At 42.5% G+C, this 22,708-nt stretch overlaps 2 protein-coding genes and 1 long non-coding RNA gene across 6 annotated transcripts; 1 reads left to right on the plus strand and 2 right to left on the minus strand.

Moving 5' to 3' along the window:
• Positions 1–69: 69 nt before the first annotated feature.
• Positions 70–660, minus strand: LOC124881334. The gene is made up of 2 exons (XR_007041618.1): positions 304–660; positions 70–212 (listed from the first exon to the last, which is right to left on the minus strand). It is a non-coding gene; the product is annotated as an uncharacterized LOC124881334 (long non-coding RNA).
• A 2,740-nt stretch (positions 661–3,400) lies between these two features.
• On the minus strand, positions 3,401–5,757 carry LOC124881319 (Fc receptor-like protein 5). Of its 2 annotated transcripts, none has more exons than XM_047386883.1 (6): positions 5,684–5,757; positions 5,453–5,488; positions 4,272–4,535; positions 3,950–4,192; positions 3,735–3,872; positions 3,401–3,656 (listed from the first exon to the last, which is right to left on the minus strand). In XM_047386883.1, exons 1-6 carry the CDS (start codon positions 5,700–5,702, stop codon positions 3,577–3,579), a joined length of 780 nt encoding a protein of 259 aa, XP_047242839.1. In that variant the 5' UTR covers positions 5,703–5,757; the 3' UTR covers positions 3,401–3,576. The 2 variants fall into 2 exon arrangements, with proteins under 2 accessions (XP_047242839.1, XP_047242838.1); XM_047386882.1 differs by having other exon boundaries at positions 3,401–3,659.
• Positions 5,758–8,037: 2,280 nt separating this feature from the next.
• On the plus strand, positions 8,038–19,393 carry LOC124881327 (butyrophilin-like protein 8). 3 transcript variants are annotated; one of them, XR_007041608.1, is made up of 4 exons: positions 8,038–8,419; positions 10,490–10,840; positions 16,997–17,131; positions 18,687–19,393. XR_007041608.1 is itself a non-coding variant. In XM_047386898.1 (4 exons), the coding sequence occupies exons 2-4, from the start codon at positions 8,329–8,331 to the stop codon at positions 12,874–12,876; spliced, it is 618 nt and encodes a 205-aa protein (XP_047242854.1). In that variant the 5' UTR covers positions 8,040–8,171; positions 8,323–8,328; the 3' UTR covers positions 12,877–13,890. The 3 variants fall into 3 exon arrangements, 2 of the variants coding, with proteins under 2 accessions (XP_047242856.1, XP_047242854.1); XM_047386898.1 differs by lacking the exons at positions 16,997–17,131; positions 18,687–19,393 and adding an exon at positions 12,701–13,890 and having other exon boundaries at positions 8,040–8,171; positions 8,323–8,419; XM_047386900.1 differs by lacking the exons at positions 16,997–17,131; positions 18,687–19,393 and adding an exon at positions 13,237–13,890.
• The last annotated feature ends 3,315 nt before the right edge of the window (positions 19,394–22,708 follow it).

The following is a 22,708-nucleotide window of genomic DNA, read 5'->3' on the forward strand; positions in this document are numbered from 1 at the left end:
TCAAATAAATAAGATCTCCAGAACCCAAACGGTGCTGACCCGTTGACCAGAACTTCATTTACGTTACACTTTATATAAAATCTGAATTACATTTTTTAATGTAAATGAACAATTTACATTTAGATAACCACCATCTGAGTGATGCTCAGAAATGATGCTCAGTGGTGACGTTCTCATGTCCAGCCGTTCTCTGGTCGTCCTGCTGGGTGAAGCTGTTGGAGGTGAAGCAGTCGGTTCCATTAATTAACTTCCTTTAATTATTTAATCATGTCAAAGAAATAATGAAGCAGCACACTGTGATACCTGTGGTCCTGTCCTGATATAAGGACACCATGAGGAGAGTGGAGATGAAGTATGGATAGAACACCACCAGGTGGCACAGCGCCCGTGGTAAGAGTTGGAGGTAGACAGGGGGTGGAGCTCCAAAGGGGGGTGGAGCCTGGGTAAAAGCTTGACCTATAGACAAAATCCAGCTTGGTCATGTGAGTGGAAGGATGGAATCTGTGTTATTTTTCCTTTAACCGTATCCTGTTCGGCAGAGTAACGTCAGAATAGTTGTCTGAGTGCCAAAAAAATGCCCAACAGATTTATTTTCACAAGTGGAGCATTACAGCTAACGTTTTAAAGCTCTGCTTGATATGTATAAAAATAAACTTTATTAGAAACTGCTTTGGGATTATTTAAGTCGCTATGGACACGGAAACAGAAATGAAAAGGAAAAAAAAAAGAAGCACAAAAGAGGGAAAGGTGGGGCAAAAAGGAAAAATGGGAGAGAAGGAGAAAAGAATGGAGGAAAGAAAGAAGCAAGAAGAGAACACAAGACAACAGTCTGCTTGCTTCTACACTTGCAGAGATGTTCATATTATCAGCTTTTTTACCAAAAAGTGCACGGTACCCACCAATGCAAGATGCATTTAGTGGTAAATGTGGCTCAATATAGAACATTTGTGTATCTGTTAACACCCGAATCCAAACACCTGTGGGTCTGAGTGTGAGCGCGCTTGTGTATACAAGGTTTCTCCATAAAAATATGCAATAGTGAGTGTGAGGAGCCACAGACCTGTCCCCCTGGACCCGGGAAAGATACGGAGGAGATCCGAGCCACAGACATCCAAAGGTCCCCCAGAGCACAGGAACCCCTGGGGAACCATCGCCGGGACTACCGCAACCCCCTCAGAGAAGAGCAGGGGATAGTCTACACCAGAAGTAACATAATCAGATACAGCATCTGAGGGAGGAGCTAAAGATTAGGGTAATGGCCAGGAGGCCTTCCAACCTCAAACACATCATGTTCATCATTATGAAGATTAATCATCAAAATACCAGAAGAAAGATGCAATAAGCAGCTCAGTGGTTAGAAGGGTCTGATTGCCGTAACAGTTTTTCCCTTTATTATTGAGGATGTTCACCGTATTAGTTATGTCATCTTTAATAAAATATAAATAAAAAAGATTAATATGTTATCATTCAGTTTTACATTGTTTTCTTATATTTTGAGTAATTTTGTCTCATTTCTCACCAAAAACAAACTTCTTGGTTGAATTAAAATAATTTTAGATCTAAATCTGACAGACGTTTATTTCTCTCTCTCTCATATAAATATGTCAGACCTGCGTAGCATTGATTTAAGTTTAACAGAAGCTCACTAACCTTGATGAGTTGTGCAGCAGAGCAGAGAGATGATGCCTGCAGAGAAACGTTCGGGTTCAAACACAACCTGCCGTCTTTTGATGGCTGAAGTAAATATGTTTTTACTTTTTCCTTCTGAATTTGTAAAAAAGTCTAAAGTTTACTCACAGAACAGCCACAGTAGAAACGCTCGCTCCATTCTGCTGGTTTATAATGTGAAAGTGAAGCTTGAATCATCAACATGGAGAGAAACCCTCCGCCTCCCCGCTCTGCGGCTGCCATGGTGGGCGTTTCCTCTCCCCTTACTGGGAGTATTCATGATTATACGACTCAGCTTTTATATCCGACCCATTCTCAGAAGATAATTAGATTCTGCAAAGAAGCAACCATCCAGTGAAACAGCAGGAATCAATCATGTTTGAAGCTTTTCTGGTTTCAGTGGAGAAACTGTCGTAAATAATTTCAAACAAGCTGTTTCTTCTTGAGAATTTCAGCACTTCAGCTGACAGGAAGTGGGTGAAAGGTGTTGTTTTTTGGCTCTCTTCTTCAAACCCAAGCAAGGTGCACCTCAAACCTTCACATCCTGCTGACCTTCAAACAAGCTGGTTACAGACCAGAGGACCCCTTCATGTTGTTTAAAGGGACAACAAAATACTTTATGGTCATAAAGTTCTCACAACATCAGGTCTCTAGTTATGGATCCTTGTGTTTTGATGAGCTCCTTAGAAGACATTTGGTCTTTGGTTGTGTAGGCGCGCAGCAAAGAGGAACGGATGTCAACAGGAGGTCACTTTGCTTCTCCTGAACTTGATATAAACAGTTTTTTTTTATTACATGCTGGTTTATTTTAAGATCATATTCTTCTATACGCTTAAACATCCTGCTCACTTTGAGAACTTCCTGCTTCCCCTGAATGTTTGGTTAGATGTTGCATCCTGTTCTGCTGAAACTTAAACCTCATCAGTTAAAAGAACTGCATTTGTTGTGTTATTGTGTGTCCGAAGTCAACAGATCTGGTCTTTTAGCGTTCAGTTTTACTTCAGAATCAAACAGCATATCTGCTGGTGCTTCTCTCCAGAAGTGACCTGATTTACCCTGGACAGGTCACTAGACCATCACAGACTAACACAGAGACACACAGGACAAACAACCATGGACACACACACACACACACACACACTAACACCAACACCTGAGAGCAATGAACCAATATTTAACCCTACATGCATATTTTTCTACTGTGGGAGGAGGCTGGACTACATTGGCCCTCTGTTGCAGGTGCAACGGTACCCATGCATCCCACAGACTGCTAACACACCTGCACCAAACCACCGATGCATCTGCTGCCACACACTGCAGCCTCAGGGTCGTCTTCACTACATGGTCCTGGGGAATCCCACATGGAGATAAATCACATGAGAGACCATTTTCCATCTAAGAATTGTTGCAGATGAATTATTCTCCAAAATAAAACCAGGGTGACCAACAGTGGAACGGATGTTTCAGCTAAGTTACAACAATTGTACTTTTGCTGCTATACTCACATTCACCACTAGATGGCACCTGATGTAGGGTTTACAAACATGGAGGTGTTTGGTGGGTTCAATAAGAGGTTACAGCAAGGGTTAAAAAACCTGTTGAAGAACCTTGTTGCCAAAACCTTTGCGGATTGATCTCCGCTCTGATGCTGAGGAGCTCTGAGGAGGAAATAGGCTGCCACCATGAACCTGAAATATGTTGCATCATGGGAAAATAAAATGCTTCTTGTTAATGCAAGAGAGGAGGAGACATTCACACCATATTTAATTTTAGTTTTTCTCCAACACAATCAATACATCCGACTCTAATCTACAAAGTCATTTCTTTACAAAAATAAGGTGGCAAAAATGATTTGAGACAATTATACACATTCAAAGTTTGAGTTTACATGTCAGATCCAACATGAGATCAGAAGTAATGCTCTGTGGTGACCCTCATAAGATCATCAATGTGGTGAGCTGTGCTCTGTTCGTCCAGGACCGGTGAAGCTGCTGGAGACAAAAAGGTCCAAAAGATTTTTAAATGTGTTAAAAATCCTTAAATCAAGATTTTATTCAGAGGGATACCTGTGGCTCTGTGTCGATACAAGGACACCATGAGGAGAGTGGAGAGGAAGTATGGAGAGAACACCACCAGGTGCCACATCACAAAGAAGGCTAAGGGATGGGCTCCAGAGGTGGGTGGAGCTGTGTCTGTGGGTTTACCTGGAGAAAAAAATCCCACCTGGTCATGTTGGTGGGAGAATGCAATCTGTGTTCAACTGACAGCAAATCCTCCTGACCTGAGACAGAGATCCAGCTGGATGGAGACTCTCCATGACCACTGATGTTACACTTGTAGAGACCTTCATCAGAGCTGGTCACATGGTGGAGGGTCATGTGACCTGCAGGCTCAGTCCTGATGAGGGAGCCATCTTTAATGAAAGCAGCTGGGAGGTTGGAGGAAGTCTTTGTTTGACAGCTCAGAGTGACGTCATCTCCCTCCATCACAGGGAGGACAGGACTCTGCAGGATCACTGATCCACCTCAACACAGAGACAAACTACAGCATTTCATCCATTTCCACACAGCTTCATCAACACTAACTCCACAGTCTGATCTTACCAGAGACAGTGAGGTTGATGCTGCTGCTGGCTGCTCCCTCTCTGGACTCACACCAGTACACTCCAGTATCCAGGGTGATGATGTGACTGACCCTGCAGGAGGAACCAGCTGCTTCTCCCCAGTCCGTTCCACACTGAGTCCTGGTTTCTTTGGTTGTGTTTCTTTTCAGGGTCCATACAGTCGAGCTGTTGTCCTCCTTGCAGCTCAGAGACACAAACTTTCCTTCAAAGAACTGAGATCTGCTGGGACTCACAGTCAGGTGACCTGCAGAGAAGAAGGAATATAACTGATCAGGGTAAATTAAACACAGTGTTCACATCTTATCAACAAAAAACTTCCATTTATTTAAAATACATACGTGTATTTTAAGCACATAATTGTGAAGGAAAATGATGAATGGATAAAACCTTTTTCTTCTAAAAGTGCATCTGTACTCAGACCCCTTTACTCAGGTACTTCTAAATAAAATCCAGTGCAACCAGTTGTCTTCTAATTAGCAAACAGAGTCCAGCTGTGTGTAATTTAACTGCAGCTGTTCTGTTTCTGGCCTCAGAGTATTGTTGGATAATGTCAGAGAACAACCAGCATCCTGAAGATCAAGGAACACAGCAGGCAGGTCATGGAGAAAGTTCTGGAGAAGTTTAAACCAGGTTAGGATCTAAAACAACATCCCAAGAGCTCGATTCAATCCATCATCTGAACATGGACAGAGGTTGGAGCAACTGCAGACCTACCAATAGGGGGTCCTGCCTTTCAGGGCTTTGAACTGAGAACATGCAAACTTCATGTAGAAGGAACTCAGGCTGGGATTTGAACCCAGGACCTTTTTGCTGCAAGGTACCACAGCTGCCATGGTGCAGCCCTCTTTACATGTCCATCAGTTGATAATGATATCAATATAAAACTGTACTTGATCTGAATACAAAAGCCATTGTTTAGGCGGACTAGATGCCATGCATCTAATGAAGGAACAACCATTTCAGTCATTAGACACTAGAGACTGTAAAGAGGACGCCCCACATGTTGGATAAATACACAATATAGTAAATGACCACAAGCAGCGTTTACTTTCCAGCCTGACCTGCACAGCGCCACCTTGTGACCATGTAGAAGAGTGCAGACATCATGGATGAGGATGAGTTTTAGCAGAGAGTTAGAAAGTATGATAAAGGTTCACTCACCCTGGTTTGTTGCACAGCGCAGCAAGGACAAGAAAACTAAAAAGAAATAAACAGAATTTAGTTGGAAGTTTCTTTCTGAGCAGAAAACAGAGAAAAGTAGCGATCAGAGTTTGGCGAGCAGAAAGAAGACGGTCGAGTTGTGATGCAGAGAGAATAAACGAAGCATTTCTCTCTTCAGATGCAGAAACAACAGACAGAAAAGGGTTTTTTACAGAAAAGAACGTTACTTACAGAGAAGTTTTCCCTCCATCTTGTTGCTCGGTGACAGAAATCAGCTCTTAAACCAGTTTACAGGATGTGAACTCACCTCCCATTTTGGTAACTGAAGGTGCTGTGGTTTCCTGTCCACAGCTCAGGGGGAGATCTTTGCTGAACCCTGGCTGAAAACTTTACATACAACAACGTCTGAAAAGGACAACTCCACCGCATCAATATGTTTCAGGATTAAGTTGAAAAACCTGATCTAAGACACAACTTAAGATGAAATCAATGATTTTTAACTGGAAATATAAACTGTAAATTGAAGTAAGTTCAGCTGAGAGGAAACCAGAAACAGAGAATCATCATTTAGAAGAACTTTCTATTAGTTTTATTTATTATTCAATGTATCTTCAAAATTAACATTTCATCTTAAACAGTAGTTTTACTGCGTCATGTACTACACCACCAGTTTTCTCTTTGCACTACAAGACACCTTCAGTTGTGGTGCAGTACTTCCTGCTCCATGCACGCATCAACCAGTGGGGTCTTCTGGTCTTCAATGACAGGAAGCTTCTCTGAAAGGCTTGAAGCTCAGTAACAACCACAGAGACCTGCTGTATATGACTGAAGTGTCATATAAACTGGGCCTGAGGCAACTGTATCTGAATCTCATGGTGTGACTCCTGACTGACCCGCTGCTCTGACTGCTCTCAGGTCTCCTCACCTCCTGTCCCTGGAAAAGGACGAAGGTGAAGGCTGTTTGCTGCTGGATCAACTCCTTTACCCGTGTGTTGTTGCTGCTGGCCCATTTTGATCATCGGACTTTCCAGCAACACGATGACTCCATGTCTGAATCCACCAGAGGAGCCTTTCAGCTGCCAGATGTAACTGTGATTTAAAACTTTGGGTGGATTTGAAGATGGCAGCCATTAGACATCAGAGAGCTACAGGTTATTCCATATGTAGAATGGATAAACGGTGGTGGTTTTCTATTGCTAACTATGCACAACGAAAGCACCGTAAGAAAACTTGTCCATGCACTATGGCTGCTTGACGAAGTTGATGATGCTCTAAAATGTTTAAATAAATATAGTTTTTGGCAGAAAATATCAACAAAGTCTTATTAAAAACCTCCGGGATGTCTGGGTTTCAGCTGCTGATCAAACCTTCAGCACCATGGACAGCAGCAGGGTGGAGTTCAAGTGGAAAAACCGACGTCTCAAATTAAACGCTTGCAAATAAAACCAGATAACTTACAAACATGCAGCAAACCGCACAGTTTCACCCTGTAACAAACACACCAGGCAGGTCACAGCTGTAACTTCAGACTTTTTGAGCTTTAACTAGGCCAATAACCAGTAGGTCTGCAGTAGGTCTGAGGTTAACTGGCTGGTAAACAGCTGATGTTTCTATCCAACACACTCCTTACTGTGTCTCTACTGGAAACAACATCACAGAAGCACACTTTTAACTTCTCACTGTGAAGAAGACCAAGTCAAACTGGATACATTTCTTCTCAGGTGGCCAAGAGCTGCACAGATGTGAGATGGCTGAGAACAACCAGGAGTGCAAGGAAGGTCTGACAGTTTATCTGTAATGATAAAGTTAGTTGAGGACAGATCAACATCCTAGATGTTCAGTGTTTATAGGAGATATGTGGTCAGGCTGGAGGTTCTACCACCACTGAGAGAACATATGGACACGTCATGGCAGTCAGAGCGATGTGAACTGTGCAGGAACCATGAGTACAGCAAATGTCAGGGAGCTAAATAAAAAGTTGCAGCGAAAGAAACAAATGTTAAATTTGATGAAAAAATATCTGGGAATTAAAAGGTTTTACTGGGAGGAAGAAATGCTGAGAACAGCTCCCAGTCAGGGGCCGGCAGCTCCCAGTCTGGGGCCGGCAGCTCCCAGTCTGGGGCCGGAAGCTCCCAGTCTGGGGCCGGAAGCTCCCAGTCTGGGGCCGGCAGCTCCCAGTCTCGGTAGCTCCCAGTCTGGGGCCGGCAGCTCCCAGTCTGGGGCCGGTAGCTCCCAGTCTGGGGCCGGTAGCTCCCAGTCTGGGGCCGGCAGCTCCCAGTCTGGGGCCGGTAGCTCCCAGTCTGGGGCCGGCAGCTCCCAGTCAGCATTTTACAGAGAAAATACAAGAATGCAACAGATCCTGTATAGAAAGAATAAATGTTGTAAAATAGTTGAAAAAAGAAATATGTATAATATTTAAATAGTTATTTGGAGAAGTTCTTAAATATTTCTAGTTTAATAATAAAATAAGAAATAAAGTCAAGTTTATGGAATTGAAACGTTCTTTTCGTTTTCTTCATCTGCTCTTCATACTCCAGGCCGCTAGGGGGCAGTAAGGAGAATATTCAGGAGGAAACAGAACATCTCTCTAGGCTGCCTGAAAACGAATGAAGGTCACATGCTTACCGGTAAACGGGGATGTTGTGTAAACGTGATGCGAGAAAGTGTATTAGTTTAAACATCCAGGAAGCCGCTGACCAGCCAGTACCGGTTCGGGGAGGTTGATTTATTCATTGGACTTTTTCTACGTTTCTTCTATGTTGTGCTCCGTGTTTCAAAGAGGAGCTTTCATCCATTGAATAGACCGATGTTCCGGGACTTTATCTGCATTTCTAACCGAGTTATTTCTCTGTGTTTACAATCACACACAGAGCTTTATGATGGATACCCTGAAAAACATAATATTGTGCTCGATCTTCTGTCTGGGTTCTGGATCAGCGGAACCGACGCCGGCTGCTGGGCCTGATGGTGAGTTAATCCGAGAGCAAAGCGTCGTTGTGACGGTGGGAAGTTGTTCTGAATGTGGGCTTGAAAATCCAACAAAGTTCCTCTGTGGTCAGTGTGGCTCCTTAAGGACCAAACAGCCCAGAAGTTAAACCCGAACCTGGGTTTTAAAGACCAAACAGCCCAGAGCTAGACCCGAACCTGGGTTTAACTTCAGGGCTCCAGCTGTCAGGCAGAGATGTTGCTGTGAAGAACCCAGTTGGAGGAGAGACCAGCTGCAGGTGTCTCTTCAGAGGTTACCAGGACCCAAAGGGAGAACTTTTCTAACTTGATTTTATCTCATGGCCACAGTTCTGGTGAGCATTTTGGTACCACTGACTCCTTTCTTAGTGGTCCACAGACTGCTGGTTTTGAAGCTTCTGCCTGATGGTCCAATAATTTGATGCAGGTTTTTATTGATGCATAAGAGCTCTCCTCTTACACCCAGACTCTGACTCCTCTGCATGTCTTTCCTGCTCAGTTTCAGTCTGACTGCTGTCATTTAGAAGAGGTGGTTCCCAGACTCAGCTCTGGTTCTGGTTCTCCATCTGATGCTCTTCCACCACACTTTTAGCCAGGGTTCCCTTGCTGTGAGCACTTGGTTCCTGGCCTTTTTAACAGCTGTAGTTCCTACTAATTTCAAACATGCTGTGGTGACGCCCCTGATCCAGAAACCTGGTCTCCACAGACTCAGCTCTGCTGAGGGTTGGTGATGATGATCTCCTGGAATGTGACTCTGCTGACTGGGATCCTTGTCCTGCTGGACCTGACCGCTGCTTTTGATACTGTGGATCATAGCATTACGGTTCTGAAGGGGCTTAGGTCGTGTCTGGCAGACGGAACATTGTCCGTAAAGGTTGAAGAGTTTGAATCATCGTCTGCTCCTCTGTCATGTGGGGTCCCCCAGGGCTCAATTTTAGGACCTCTGCTCTTTTCTGTTCCTCCTTCCTCTGGGGTCTATTGTAGAAAATGGCGTCTCCTCCTTTTTGCGCTGATGATTGCCAAATCTATGAGCCTTTAAGGTGGTCCACCGCACCTTTATTATCCTGTCTTGAGGATATTAAAGCTTGGATGGCCTAAAATCTTCCTTACGGTCGATGAAAAAGAGACTGAGGTTCTCATCTTTGGACCTAGTGGAGCATGTCAGACCCCTCCTGTTAATTTAGACCCCCTGGCAGCGTATGTTAAGTTATGATCCTTGGTTTTAAGATGGACGGTGATTTTTAAGCTTGATGGTCAAATAAGGGCCACAGTTCAGTCTAGTTTTGACCTTTTAAGAAAAATGTCAAATATAAAATGTATTCTTTCAAGGCAACAGTTAGAAACTGTGATCCATGCCTTCATTTCATCGCGGCTGGATTACTGTAACTCACTGTACCTCAGAATCAACCAGTCCTCACTGACACGTCTGTAGCTGCTTCAAAATGTTTCTGATCACATAAAAACCAGCTTATGAACCCGGTTCTGCCTGCATGTGTGCTTTAGAGTCCACTTTAAAGTCCTTTTTGTTTTTAAGGTTTTACACAGCCTTGCCCACCTCATTTAACTGAGCTTCTCGCCCCTCGGTCGCTTCGGTCCGCTGACCAGCTGCTCCTGGTCGTCCTCAGGTCCAGGCAGAAGCTTAGAGGGGACGGGCCCTTCTCTACTGGGGCCCCTAGGTTATAGCATCCTTTGAACGTTCGACAGGCCCCTTCACATTATTAAAACTTGTTTAAAAACGTATTAATAATCAATGGCGTTCAGCCCAACTGGGACACGATTTAACTCAGATTTTATGTTTTATTGTTACGTTTTTACTGCGTCTGTATCGAGTTTATAAGTTCTTTACATCATTGTGTGTTTAGCTTTATTTGATGTTTTTTCTTATCTTATTTATCCCAGACGTTCAGCCCTTTGTTTCAGCTGAGGCTGCTGTTAAAGTCTTTTATAAATAAAGTTGATGATCACGTGTTTCCTCGGGTCCAAAGCTTTAGGTTTCAGGAACATTTATTAAAATGAACATGTTGCATATGAACCAATAGATGAAATGAATCCAGATGATTGTGTTTTATTTAGAGTCACATGAGGAGATCCACGTGGAGGCCGGAAACGACGTCATTCTCAGCTGCCAGTATCTCCAATCTGCAGAAATCACAGCACTGAAGTGGTACCGGTCCGACACGCAGGACTACGTGTTCTTCTATCGGGAGAAACGGCAGTATGAACGTTACCAGAACCCACTGTTTCAGGGCCGAGTGCAGCTGATGGACCCTCAGATGAGGAACGGGAATCTGTCCATCGTCCTGTCCAACACCTCGCTGAACGACGCTGGAACCTACTGCTGTGATGTCGGGGTCGCCAGAAGGAAAAGAGCCGATCCAACTGAGACCATACAGGTCATCCTCCTGAAGGTCACGCTACCAGCAGGTGACCTTTCTAGATTTCACTGCTTTCAATAAGCTGGTCTCTCATCCAGACATGGTGGAGAGACGTCCTCCATCAGTTGTAGGGGTTTACACATTAAGACCAAACCAGGTTCTAAAATTATTGAAATTCATCTTCAAGTGAAGAAAAACACACACTGTTTATTAAACGGAGGTGAAACCAAAGTAGAGAAGATGTGTGTGAAATAGAGACACAGGATTTCAGGCAGACGTAAGTGTGATACTGTTGCAGAAAATGAGGATGAATCCTCTTTTTCAGGACACTTTTCCTTTTCTTTACCATTACATTACATCCCCAGCATGAGTTTAGCATCCAGTTGCTAAGGAAACCTGCCTGGTTAAGGGAAGTAACCGTTGTCCTACCTAATATGGCATCCAATCAGTTCTTTGCTCTGCAATATTCAACTCACACAGGTTGGGATTTCAACATATTTCACAGCTTTAATATAAAAAACGAAGTAAACCCCTTGATCCAGCAGCTTGTAGAAGCTCTCAGCTCTGTTTTTCTGTCTGACTCCATCAGTCTCTCACATCCTTGTGGAGGAATTTCGTTGCTCTTTCTGTCCCAGTGCTGCTTCAGCTCACTATATATAATCTCTCCATAATGGTAATTCCTGCAAACAGACCCCTGCTGATCAGAGAAAAGCCATCTAGGAAGCAGGCGAGGGTCTGGCCTGCAGGATCTGTGTCAGCATTACAGGACTGGGACATGTTCACAGAAGCTGCACCTGAAAACCAACACCAGTGTAGAGGAGTATCCTGACTCTGTGTCTGCATTCATCCAGAAGTGCATGGAGGATGTCTCTGCGACCGACATCATCACCTCACGGGCAGATCAGAAACCCTGGATGATACAGGAGGAACGTGCAACGCTGAGAACACCAAACAGCTTTCAGAGAGGACAGAGAGGCACTCAGGTCAGCTAGAGCCAACCTGAACCGTGCATATGGTCAGAAAATCCAGGGTTTCTTCCACGACCCGACAAACACCAGACGCATGTAGCAAAGCATCCGGTCCTTCAGACTACAAGGCTGCTCCTTTACCCTGTGAGGACAACACACACTCAGTAATTACTCTGGTCGGTTTGATGCCCTCAACATTCCTGCAAGGAAAGCCACTCCTCACCCAGATGAACAGACACTCAGACGTGAGTCAGCTGATGTCCAAAGAACGTTAAGAAGACTTGATGCACGAAAAGCAGCGGCCCTGATAACATCCTGGGTGCTCAAAGAGCGTCCAGACCAGCTGGCTCACGTCCTAACGGACCTTTTTAACACGTCACTGATCTATGCTGTCGTCCCATCCTGCTTCAAGACACTAATCACCTTACAGGGTCACTCTGCTACAGTTCATCCAGCTGCTTCAGATACTTTCCCAGGAGTTCTTTGTTCTGACTTTGTGAGATGGTGTTAATACAGTTTAATGTTTTTGATACAGAGTTATACATGTTATAATTTTATAAACGTTATACAGTTTCTTAGCTTGTTTAGTTTTGATTTAATTTTTTTGTAATGGGACACAAAAATCCTGGCTGGGTTCCTGCCTCCAGAGCAGCAACCTGCTGAAGTCACACTGATGTTGATCAGCTCATGGGAGGCATCTGACCAGCAGCACCTGGCTGACAAGTTTGGCTGAACAGAAAAACAGCAGTGAGTTGATTTCCTGCGTCTGTTTCTGGAAAGATGGTCGGTGTGGAGCTTTAATAGAACGCCGTTAAAGTGTTTCTCATAGAAGCATCTGAGGATCGTCCTTTTCTTGGGGATTAATGTGAACAAATGAAATTTGTTGCAATAAGTGGTTCTGAACAATGTTAGACCACCTCTTCATGTTTCTGCTCCCACAGACGAACCCACCAAGGATGGAGGAAGCAACCAGGATGGAGGAAGCAACCTTGCTCTGAAAGTGGGTTTGCCAGTAGCTGCTGTTCTGTTGGTCGGTGGTTCTGTTGTCGCTGCGATCATTTATCGAAGGAGGAACCAAGGAACTCAACATCCTGTCAATCAAAATGACTCATTGTGACCATGTGACCATTAATCCACAAATACGTTGGGACGAGGTCACACCTTTTGTCTTATTGATGTGATGGTTACTCAGGTGCTCAGGGTTTGTTCTGTAATCAGCAGGTTGCTGGTTCGTATCCCTGCTCCATCCGTCTCAGTAGTTATCGATGTCACCCGCCGGGCCTGCTGACTGTGGTCAGAGGGCCCGGTGGCGCCGATTGTCAGGTGGATGACTGATTGTAGTGTAAAGTGCTTTATAGTCTCTGGGGACTTGAGGAAGCGCTATACAAGTCCAGGTCATTTACCATTTATTCACTGCAGCTTAACTGTCATGTTTTTCACCTCTTTGATTTCCAATCTTTTATTTTCCGGGCTTTAGAACCAGAATATCCTGGGAAAAGAAACAGCCATCATTCCAGATATCAACAGATGTTCCTGTGGAAAACAAACAGCTTTACCTTTTAAAATGTGACGATGGATCGATGATGGACCCTTGAACCAAAGTACACGACTGTAATATAAACTCCTAAAGCGTGAACCGAAAACGACTCGAGGACCAAACTCTATGGTAAACATTATTTTATTTTGCACATTTATTGAAATTATAGCAGAAAATGTTTGCGAGCCAGAAAGCAGGAAACGTCTCCCTCTCATTCAGACGGCATTAAACTCTGAGGTCTGATGAGCCTTTAAACCTCGATCTGAATGGAAAAGTTAAAGTCTGCTGAGCTCCGTCTCTCTGTGACCTTACTGCTGAATGGAGACTACGGCACACTTTCTATTGGAAGCTGATAAGGTTAAAGTTCAATTGTTATTTTAAAGTGCATCATGGGAAACTTGAAGTATTACTGCAGCTGCTAGTCGAACAGAAAGCTTTACTAACCGCCTCATAATGTTTTAATAGTTTAACTGTTATTTTAAATGTTTACCAGCCGACATCGTTTGATGATAAGAGTCAAAGCTGCATTTATATTCCTCAGATGGAGGAATATGAAGCCATATTTTTAAGAGAATAAAATGACTTTTTATCAGATTTCTGGGTTTGATTCTTTATGACTTTCACACACCTGTAACACATCCATCTTCTCCAGGCTGCAAGAACCCCACAGAACCTTCTGGGCTCTGTGGGGTTCATGCAGCCTGGAGAACCACGCAGAACCTTCTGGGCTCTGTGGGGTTCATCCAGCCTGGAGAACCACGCAGAACTTTCTGGGTTCTGGTTTTCTGTGTTGTTCTCATCAGACTCAGCTGGACCATGAAGACCAGGAGGGATAGTTAGATGATCACTTCAGACCCGGAGGTTCTGTTTAAACGTTTAGCGGCTGTGTTTAGTTTATTAAATCATTTCCGATCATTTCTTTGCAGGACAGTTTTGATATGTTTTAAAATTAGCAAAGCTATAACATACAGATTGCCAACTCCTACAACAAACTATTTTTATGTTGCTAATATTACTTTCAAGATTAAATATTGTGACTGTTTATTATAAACTCTGAACTCTTCAAACACAGACTCTCAAAAAAACAAAAGAACCTTGTGAGTCTGAAAATAATTAAAAGATCAAGGGAGGCAAACCTGTAATAAATTAATTAACAGACAAGTTTGTCTGTTATATTGTTAATATTGATTGGCCAATTTGTTGCGAGTTACGTCGGGCAAGATAAGAGAAATAATCTCATCAGGTGATGACAACAAAATATAACTAAGTGTAAAAGTCCAGAAAAGCAAGAGTCAAACGTAACAGGAAGAAAAAATCAGGAACTGGATCAATCCCTGCATATTTCTAGCAACACAGCAGAGGATCTGTTTGCTTTTCCTCTTGTTCCAGCCAGCAGCACATCTAATTTCCTCATTTAAATAGGGCGGTCTGCACCTCTTTTGCTCCTGTTTTCCACTGCAACTTATTGCACGTGCAATTTATTTCTAGCACACGCAAATTATCACCTGCTATATGGGATCTTTGAAGATCAGACCAGTGATTAGATCAGATTAATGTTTTAGTTAATAATGGTGATATTTGAGTGTTTTGCTGCATTTGATCAGATTCAGTTGTTTTCTTATTTTAGGCCAAAGGATGAAATTCTTGTATTTTTGCCATATTATGACATATGCAACAAATCACCAAGGACCTTTTCTGGTAAAATCACACAGCTGCTGAATGTTGTTTAATAAAGAAAAGTCATCATGTGGTAAAAAATTAACCAGTTAAGTTTACACAACACATTTTAAGCCACAAACACAGGAAGAAATTCAGTTTATTTCACAGACTCTTTAAATGTGACGTCACATATTTCAGGGTTCTGGGAGATTCTGTTTTCCTTGTCTGCTGTTAACTCACTTCAGTCACCAGATGGCGCCAGGAGCTCAGGAGGAGCTGAGCCACAGATGTTCTCCATTACCATCATCAAGCTGAGGAGCATAAAGACCGCAGAGAGCCAACATTCCAGTGCCTGAGTGTTGACCTATAGTGGTAAACTCTAGCTGGCCAAACGAAGCTCTTCTCTGTGTAAACTATCTGAGTTACTTACGTTTTCGTGTCCTCCTTTCAGGTTACCTCCAAGTCCTGATTCCAGTATCCAGTCTGCTTCTAATCAGAGACTCTGACTCACTCTTCTCAAGAAGATTTCTTCAGACGTCATTTCCAGTTGGCAGTGTCTGGTTCCAAGGCTCCTCAGGCTCACCTGTAACAAACTCTGCTCACCCTCTGCCCTGCTTCCCTTCCAAGAACATTCACCTGTTGCCAAACTCACCAAAGTAAAGAAAACCACCTACCTGGACTCACCAGTCCCCAGCATCGAGATTCTGCTCCTCTGAACTCCTGTGGACAAAATCACAACAAAGAAAAGAAACCACTTACCTCCGGGTCAGATCCCATCTCCAACCGCACTCCTGGACCCCAGCTGTCTCCCCCTGGCGGATCATTCAGACCCTATCCGTAAGCAAAATCACTTTACTCTCAAGTCATCCACAATTCTGGAGAATTACCTACGACTCACCATTTCCCCTTCTTCCATACAGAGACGTGTTCCTAGTTCCAGCCTTCACCATTATCATTTATTTAATAAACTTGTTAAACCTCTTCTATCTCCTGGGTGTAAATCTGCATGTGGGTCAAAGCAGCTAGAGCCACCCGGACACAGGGACCATTGCTGTCGGACTAGAGGACAGGGTGGGGGGGGCGGTCCACACCGGGTCCCAGCAGACTTTCACGCTTGCATGTTGAGAGGCTGTGACTCATGTCTCTCTCTGTCTCTGGTCCAGATTAACAAACATTTGTGCCCCTTAAAACCGGACTACAGGGGCGAAACAGAGCAGCATCATTTATCAACATGCGCAATAAGATCAGAAGCACAAAGTAACACCTTCTGTCCAGTTAACATGTTTCATGATTATGCAGTAGCCTACTGGGCTCAGCGCAAAGTTGTCCAATTCTGGGAGGACTTGATGCAAATATGTTCATTGAATACCTGCAGTCGGCGTCACTAAAGCTGCAAACTCATTGTCGGTCATTGCTTTGCGCGTCTCAAAGGCAGTCGCAATTTGCAACAGCACTGCACACAGGTAGCAGTTATGATTGCTTCTGCACTGCTGTGTGTCTTCAGGTTTGTCTCTATCAGAGCTGCGAGAAGAGACAGAAACTCCAACATAGAGGAGCAGAGAGTGATCAGGAGGATGAGAGGCGTAGTTGATCTGTGACTGTGTGACTTTAGTATCCTCGGTTGACAATTGTGTTAAATATGCATCCCAAGTGTACATATTCTCCATCCCTAATTTATTGATTTATTTTTAACTTTGTCTCCTTTATTTTGTATATTTATTCAAAGGAGCATCTTGGGCCATGGAGTGTGGGGGAAGTCGTCCACTCCTAACAGTGGATCCTCCGTGGGCTCAGTAACAACCACAGCTGGCCTGGCACTATGCATTTCCAGTGGAGGGAACAGATCCCCTCTGCTGGCCCTCCTTGAAGCACGCAGGGGTTGTTGAGCTGCTTCATTACGCTTGATCCAGCTGCTGATTTTTGTTCTGCTTCTGCTCATCTAAACTGTTGCTCTTTGTTTGCCTCAGTCGTCTCTGTTCACAGCAGCAGGTTTGTCATCTCAGCCTCCCTCCTGACGAGATTATTTCTCCTCTCTGTTCAGGTGAACCGAGGGCCTCTAATATCGAAGGCCGAGTGTGAAGTTGTTTTGCGAGCAGATGCTTGATGTTTCTGGTCCGGACCGACACAGAGACTACATCCTGCGATCCCAGTTTAATTTCTCCTCAGTGAGACCGAGGTGAGCCCACTCAGCAGGTGGGTGTGAAAAAGGTTTCTTCAGAGCTTCACTTCACGGGAGGGATAAACGTAGTGGAGAAATGCGTAAATACAGACTATATAGATTATCCTTTAAAGAGGGACCTGGAGAAAGGAGAGTTCTTGGCTAAAGCCCCCAATGTTTCAAGGCCCTAAAGACCCCCTAAATACGCAGCAACATGACCGTGTGATAAAACTGAGCGCCTGAATTCAAGTCCAAGGCGACGCAACAACCACACAACCACCTCTAACTTTATATCGGGGTCGCTGACCTCTGACCTGCTGATGACTAAAAACTCACAGGTACAAACAGCCCAACATAGGATGAAAACATATTCTATGTTTTTATTGGTTTTATGTTTTTTATTAGTTTGATTGGTTGAAAAAAATCTGAATTTTGCTTAAAACAAAATTTCTCAATTTTTCTTTAAATTATGCAATAAAAAAACTTCCTGATTAGGAAATAAAAATCCTCCTTCAGACTGATTAATTATTAATGTTTTACTATAGTTTATCAACACTACAGACTGAGGCCAGTATTATGTTCCAGTGGTACCAAAGTGGGTCAAACAGGCCCGGGTCAGAGCTTCATGTCTGATGTTCTGATTAAACTAGAATTTTATTGTTTGGATCTATGAGTAAAAACCTAAATATTTAAATCAGAGTAAAACTGGGAACTCTTTATGACCTTAAATCAACTTTAGGAGTTAAAATGGTGAGAAACAGAATTTAAATGAAGTTTCCTGTTTGTTATATTGACTCTATGAGCTGCATTAAACCAGGCTGGATGCCGTCTGAAATGTTTACAGCATTTAATAAGAGGGAAGAGTCCGTTTGATTGGAAAAAGGTCCAATAATGAGAAAACACACTGAGGTCCGGTTCTAAAAACAAGTTTACAGGTTTTTAGGTTCTTCACCAGGAGGAACCAGCAGAACCTTCTTTCATGTCTCATTATTACCACAAATATTGATATATTTCTCATGACTGACCCAGTTTTCTGGTCTTCATGGTTCTGGTTGTTCTATAATCTCGTCTAACAAACCTGTGAGGCCAGAACCAGAACCGCTGCAGTTGGACTCAGATTAACACAGATGGACTCTGTTTACTGATAAACTGATTTCTGAAGGCAGTTGTTTGGTCTAGATTTTATTTAGGGGTCTCAGAGTAAAAGGACTGAACACAAATGCATGCCGCACTTTTCAGATCTTTATTGTAAAAACATTCTCAAAGCTGACATTTTCCTTCCACTAAACTTTTATGCAATTAGGAAACATGACAAAAAGTTCAATTAAATAATTTCTTAGGAGGCAGCATTTTGTTTCTAAGTGATCATTGATTGATTGTTGCTTATTTTAAAGGGACATTTCATACATTTTCCAACCAAATTAAACAGAAACACCTTGTTGTTGGGGTTTATTTGTTATTGTAGCAAATTAAAGTTTAGCAGGATAAAAATAAAGGACTTGTTCTAAACTGAATCATAGAATTTGAATTTGTCAGTAAATAAAAACTGAATCAGTTCCTGTTTAACATTTAGAGCTAAAATGGAGACGACCTCCAGATCTTCTCCAGGTTGGTCGATTGATCAGAGATAAAACCCACTGATGGCTGAGCTGGGACCCATCAGGTAGCTCTATTTGTTATAAATATACAAACACTGAATTTATTTTAATTAATCAACATAACCTGCAGTTTCTGACATTTTGTTGGTTTGTTCATTCAAAGCATTTCTAGATAAAACATTAAAACAAGCTAAAGCTAACTGCTTTGGTTTAACACTGAGGGGTTTTCTGCAGGTTTTATTCTGTGGTTTTGGTTTCATTTCTTTCCAAGCTGCTCAGAAGAATCGTTTCCATTGGTCAGCCACAAACAAACAGGAACATCATGTCTGAAATGTTAGAAACAAACTACAGAACCGCAGGTTAAACATGTTGAAGCTGCAGAGGAACCATCGTGCTGCTGTGGTTAGAACAGTTCAGACCAAACATTGAAAACAGAAAATAACTGAAGTTACTGAGAACATTGAACACCACACTGATAATGAAACATTGAAATACATTCAGGAGACCTTTGTGTCCATCTTGCTGAACTCATTTCCAGAGAAAGAAGCAGATCTTCAGCAGAAGTAGATCTTTATCTGCAGGCTGAAGATAAGCTGACAGCTGGACATTTCTGCTGGAACTGGAGGACCTCAGTGAAGAATGGACCACTTCTGGTTCTGCTGGAAGTTCTGAAAAATACAAACTAAGAAAATAAACTCAACTAAAGACAAATAAGAAGAACATTTACTTTACTAACAACAGATTCACCTGCTGCACCCTGTTAACTATTCCTCCTCTGATCATTCATTGCTCTGATGTTATTCTTTATGTTTCTCACCAAAGTGCTTTATGTGAATAATTAATTTATATTTCATATTTATATATTGTTAATATACTGAATGCCTTGTTAATTACTTGGTTTGGTTCATATAAACCAGTAATAGTTTCTACCATGACATCACATTCATTATTTCTTTATTGATTTTAACATTTTAATGGTTTATTATATAAACTAATAAACTAAACTATTGTTCCTCTTGGCTTCATATTTGTTTCTGTTTCTTTTTAACACAAATGTTTATTTTCAGTCTTTTATTTGTTGGTTGCTTTTATCAACCTGAACATTTAGTTTTGATGCAAATGTTGTTTTTTCAGCAAATATATGAATTTATTAATAAAATTAGGAGCAGAAATCAGACTCTTGTGAATCCAAACCTTCATAATGTTTCTAATGTATAAAATGAAGCAGCTTCATAAATCTGAATATAATAATAAATGTTTGTCAGTGAATCTAGTTTTACTCACAACAACATTTTACCGTCTGGCTCCAGGAGTCACATCATTAAAGTTTCTTCTTCTTCTTCATCTCAGTGAACAGAACAGTAGTGAAGCATAGCTGCTTGAGATCTGTGGACCAACAAAGAAGAAAGGATCAAATTACTGAAGGCAGAATCATTTTACTGCAGCTTTATAAAACTGAAGCTCCAGAGCTTCAACAAGAGCCTCTTTGCAGCATTAGCAGAGTTAGCATTGCTAATGCTAACTGACTGAAGCTAACTGTTGCTGCCAGTGGAAGGTGTAAAACATAAAGTACTCAGTTTAAAAGCACCCTGTCACTAGAAACATGATTAATATATTATCATTAAAATAATTATGCATCCTGATCTGATCTCCAGTGGTCATTGGGCAGGAAGTGGGACAACCTGGACAGATAGTCAGTCCATCACAGGGCAACACAGAGACACACTGGACAAACAAACCTAAAGAGAACTAGAGACACCAATCAGACTAACAGTCATGTTTTTAGACTGTGGGAGGAAGCTGGAGTACCCAGAGAGAACCCATGCATGCACAAGGAGAACATGCAAACTCCATACAGAAAGAGCCCAGGGCAGGATTTAAACCAAGGACCTTCTAGCTGCAAGGTAACAGTGCTACCTGCTGCTCCACCGACTAGTCCTGAAAATGGTCCAAACAAGAGAAAAATTCAAGTGAGCCACAGATGTTTGGATGAAGAATGTCTGGTTGATTTCAGTGGTCAGAAGAGAACAGACAGACTGGTTCCAGATGCTAGAAATGCAACAGTAGCATAAATAACCACTCATTACCACCAAGGTCTGCAGAACACCATCACTGAGAGCACGACACATGAAACCTTGAAGCAGATGGGCTTCAGCAGCAAGCTTCTCCTCATCTTCACCAGGAGTGTCAGGGAGAGTTTATCTGAAGCTCAGCAGTGGAAACCACAAAGCTTCTCACCTTTGTTGCTCAGTGAGACACATTCACATCAAAGTAAGAAGCAAACAGTTTCTCAGGTTTGAACAGAATCAACATCTATGAAGACCAAACCACAGCCTGACCAGTTTCAGTCTGCTGGTAGCAGCTAAAAGAGGCTTCAGTTACCTTCTCACAGTTTGGGACCACATGAAAAACCATCTATAGTGCTCTTTGGTGCAGCGTGAGAAGATAACTAGTGTAACCACTGAAAGCTCTGTAGAAATACAGAAAAGGATTAACTATGAATCATTAAACATAAATGGAGACAAGAAGCACTTTATGAACTCAGATACCATGTTTCTACCAGCAGGTGTCTCCTTATCAGATACCATGTTTCTACCAGCAGGTGTCTCCTTATCAGATACCATGTTTCTACCAGCAGGTGTCTCCTTATCAGATACCATGTTTCTACCAGCAGGTGTCTCCTTATCATCAGATACCATGTTTCTACCAGCAGGTGTCTCCTTATCATCAGATACCATGTTTCTACCAGCAGGTGTCTCCTTATCATCAGAAATCTTGTTAATTTTCTTGTTTTCTCAACATTTAGTTAGAAAAGCTGTTCTCAACTTCCATATTTAGATCAGTCTCTTTATCTGTGGCTGATCGCTTTGCTCCAACCCTGCCAAGCATGGAGGAACCTCTCAGCTGTCAGATCTGCATCAAAGATGGTTTAGAGCTGTGGAAAAGTATTGGCACCCTTAAAGATTTCTGCTTTTGCTTTTAGCCACACATAATTGGAAAGCAGAGTTTATGTTCCCAGGCCACACCTAGTGTGTGCATGAACGATGTTCACTGAATACATTCATATTTTCATCAGATTTCAAATAATGAACGTGAATGAGATCGGCGCTTACTGTAAGAATGAGCAACACGCACAGTTCACTTTCACGTTCATTTGATAAACGGGGGAGTGGTGGCCTAGTGGTTAGAGCAGGAGGTTTGCTTTCCAGAGGGAACACAAGGGGCCAGGTTCCAATCCCACAGATTGCCACTTTGGGTACCTGAGCAAGACCCTTAGCCCCAGAATGCTCCCTGGGCAATAAAGATGATGATTATTATTATAACGTCACTTTTCAATGGAAAACTCAGGTTTTTGCGCAAACTGTGCCCATTGGGTCTTACCAAACAAGTACGTACGTCAGCCACATCCACTTCAACACATTTGCGCATGCGTGGGCCAATCGAGTTCAAAGGTTTTGGCTACTAATCCAACCACGTCACCTTTGTGATTTGTGTGAAGTACATGTATCGGACGTGAACATGAGGCTCACAGGCATTGGTTTTAAAACTTTCAGCCTTTAATTATTTGCCATACAAAGACCGGCGCACATTGTGCCATGGTTAACTGCTCTAATGGATTTTATAGGCTTGAACGGTGGCAGAAAAATCAAGATTGCAAGGAGACATGTTGTGGTAAACCTCCGTTCACTCTTTACAATATTACAGAAAAGAAAGATCCAGACGGATTTAAAATGTAGACTCTCAAGAACATTAATCTTGGATAAAACGCTGACATAGGTAAGAGCTAAGAAACGTCTTGATCGTATTTCTCAGAAAGAGTCCATTGATGCAGGCTAAAGGCTTAGCAACGAGGTGTTAGCAGTAGCTAACTTGTTAGCATAGCCATGTGCTCTGGGAACATTACACCCTATGATCCTATCAATTAATTGTGCCTATTTTCATTCCACATTTCATTATTATTGTATATCGTCCCACTCCTAAAGTCCTCAAGCTGATA

The sequence above is a fragment of the Girardinichthys multiradiatus genome, chromosome 14, assembly GCF_021462225.1.
Source record: "Girardinichthys multiradiatus isolate DD_20200921_A chromosome 14, DD_fGirMul_XY1, whole genome shotgun sequence".
Lineage (NCBI taxonomy): Eukaryota > Metazoa > Chordata > Actinopteri > Cyprinodontiformes > Goodeidae > Girardinichthys > Girardinichthys multiradiatus.

Bases quoted from the DNA above. Each gene is read 5' to 3' on its own strand.
- LOC124881319 (XM_047386882.1), bottom strand. The intron at 4,536-5,452 runs GTGAGTGAACCT...TCTTCTCTGCAG, and splicing joins GCGCTGTGCAACAAACCAGG to GTCACCTGACTGTGAGTCCC. The intron at 3,873-3,949 runs GTCAGGAGGATT...TTTTTTCTCCAG, and splicing joins CAGCTGGATCTCTGTCTCAG to GTAAACCCACAGACACAGCT.
- LOC124881327 (XM_047386898.1), top strand. From the start codon at position 8,329: ATGATGGATACCCTGAAAAACATAATATTGTGCTCGATCTTCTGTCTG. The intron at 8,420-10,489 runs GTGAGTTAATCC...TGTTTTATTTAG, and splicing joins GCCGGCTGCTGGGCCTGATG to AGTCACATGAGGAGATCCAC. The intron at 10,841-12,700 runs GTGACCTTTCTA...CTGCTCCCACAG, and splicing joins GAAGGTCACGCTACCAGCAG to ACGAACCCACCAAGGATGGA.